Here is a 2,114-nt window from a genome sequence, read left to right as displayed (position 1 = left end):
ATTATTACAAAGAGATTTTTGGTGATTATTTGTGATTATCATTTGATTTATTATTGGATTAATCATTGTTATTACAATGTACATTATTATTGGATTATTATGAGTATAAAACGAAAAAAGAAAAAAAAATAGAGTTATTTGCTGCGGTCAGGGGCAAAACCGCAGCAAATAATGCACACTTATTTGCTGCGGTTTTGTCCCTGACCGCAGCAAATAACCCTCCTTATTTGCTGCGGTTTTTGCCCATGACCGCAGCAAATAATGCCCTTATTTGCTGCGGTTTTGAACCTCAGCATTTAAAAAAGGACATTTGCTGCTATCACTATTGCTGGGGGCAAAAACCGCAGCAAATAATGGCAAAATAACCGCAGAAAAAAACGTTTTTTCCACTAGTGGAAGCACTACGCATAGAGCATGAGCAATTATTTAATGTTTGACTGCTGAACAACGGATCATATATGATGATATTATGCAGGCTATGAATGATAATAAAGGTGGTGTTTTTTTCCTTTATGGGCATGGCGGAACCGGTAAAACATTTATGTGGAGAACTTTGTGTGCAGCTATTCGATCAAAAGGGGATATTGTCCTTCCTGTTGCTTCAAGTGGTATTGCTTCTCTATTACTGCCATGAGTAAGAACTGCACATTCAAGATTTGGAATTCCTTTTATTGCCACTCATGATTCTATGTGTAGAGGTGTTACTCCGGGTAGCGATTTAACCTCTTTGCTGAATAAGACTAAGCTCATCATTTGGGACGAAGCCCCTATGACGAACAAATATTGTTTTGAAGCTTTGGACAGGAGTATGCGAGACGCTTTACGAGATTCAAATGGTATTTCTTCGGACTCTCCATTTGCTGCTAAGGTAGTTGTTTTTGGAGGTGATTTTAGGCAGGTATTACCAGTTATTCCAAAAGGAACACAACAAGATATAGTTTTTGCATCATTAAACTCTTCTTACATTTGGCATTCGTGTAAGGTTTTAAGGCTTACAAAGAATATGAGGTTGCAAACTCAGTCTGTTGATGATAATGATTTAAAGGATTTTGCTGATTGGATTTTAAAGATTGGTGATGGCATACTAGGAGAACCTAATGATGGAGAAGCCATTATTGATATTCCTGATCAATTTCTCATTAAGGATGTTGTAGATCCTATTGGTGCCATAGTTGAAAGTACATATCCATCCATACAGGAGAACTTAAGTGACATAAACTTTTTTCAAGAAAGGGCTATACGTTGTCCTACAAATGATATTGTTGGGAAAGTGAATGAATATGTTCTTTCTTTATTACCTGGGGACGAAAAGTTTTACTTAAGTTCTGATTCTATAAGTAAAGCAGATGGATGTTTTGAGTCTAATGCCGATGCTTATTCTGTAGAGTACTTAAACAGTATTGCGTGCTCTGGCCTTCCAAATCATGAGCTTAAATTGAAGGTTGGTGCTCCTGTTATGATGCTTAGAAACATTGATCAATCAGCTGGATTGTATAATGGCACACGATTGGTAGTCAACCAGCTTGGAGATGACATTGTCGAGGCAACTATTCTTACAGGATGCAATAAAGGAGAAAAGGTTTTCATACCAAGAATAACATTGACTCCAACAGATACCACACAGCTCCCAATTAGACTTCAAAGAAGACGATTTTCTTTGATGCTTTGTTTTGCGATGACTATTAATAAAAGTCAAGGACAATCATTGAGTCATGTTGGATAGTTTTTGCCTAAACCTGTATTCAGTCATGGATAACTTTATGTTGCCATATCAAGAGTGAGAAGTAAGAAAGGACATAAAATTCTTATTGACAAAGATAATCAAACAACTACGTCGTCGTCGTCGTCTACTGACAATGTGGTATATAAAGAAGTATTTCAAAACTTATGAGGTAAAAAATAACGCGTTCATATTCTTTAACTAATTTCCTTTTGATAGTTTTATTATTAATATAACTAATCAATATATATATGTATTGCAGGGTGTTTCATACAAGTTAGTCACAAGGTGATCTATATTTAAGTTATGAAGTCATTTTTATGATAAAAATTTTGATCAGTTATAATTATTTAATTATTGTAACGAACTTAAGTTATTAATAATAAATTTTGTA

General features: G+C 34.9%; 1 protein-coding gene across 1 annotated transcript in view; it reads left to right on the top strand.

Moving 5' to 3' along the window:
• The first annotated feature begins 688 nt into the window (after positions 1-688).
• LOC130821517 (uncharacterized) overlaps positions 689-2,114 on the top strand; it is a 7,874-nt gene continuing 6,448 nt past the window's right edge. Inside the window, exons 1-2 of the mRNA XM_057687311.1 lie at positions 689-1,667; positions 1,779-1,861. Of these exons, the coding sequence (XP_057543294.1) occupies positions 689-1,667; positions 1,779-1,861 (1,062 nt within the window). The remainder of the gene's footprint in view (positions 1,668-1,778; positions 1,862-2,114) is intronic.

The sequence above is a fragment of the Amaranthus tricolor genome, chromosome 8 (genome assembly GCF_026212465.1).
Source record: "Amaranthus tricolor cultivar Red isolate AtriRed21 chromosome 8, ASM2621246v1, whole genome shotgun sequence".
Lineage (NCBI taxonomy): Eukaryota > Viridiplantae > Streptophyta > Magnoliopsida > Caryophyllales > Amaranthaceae > Amaranthus > Amaranthus tricolor.
The sequence above is the reverse complement of the archived record's forward strand: the minus strand, read 5'-3'. Positions and strand labels throughout refer to the sequence as shown.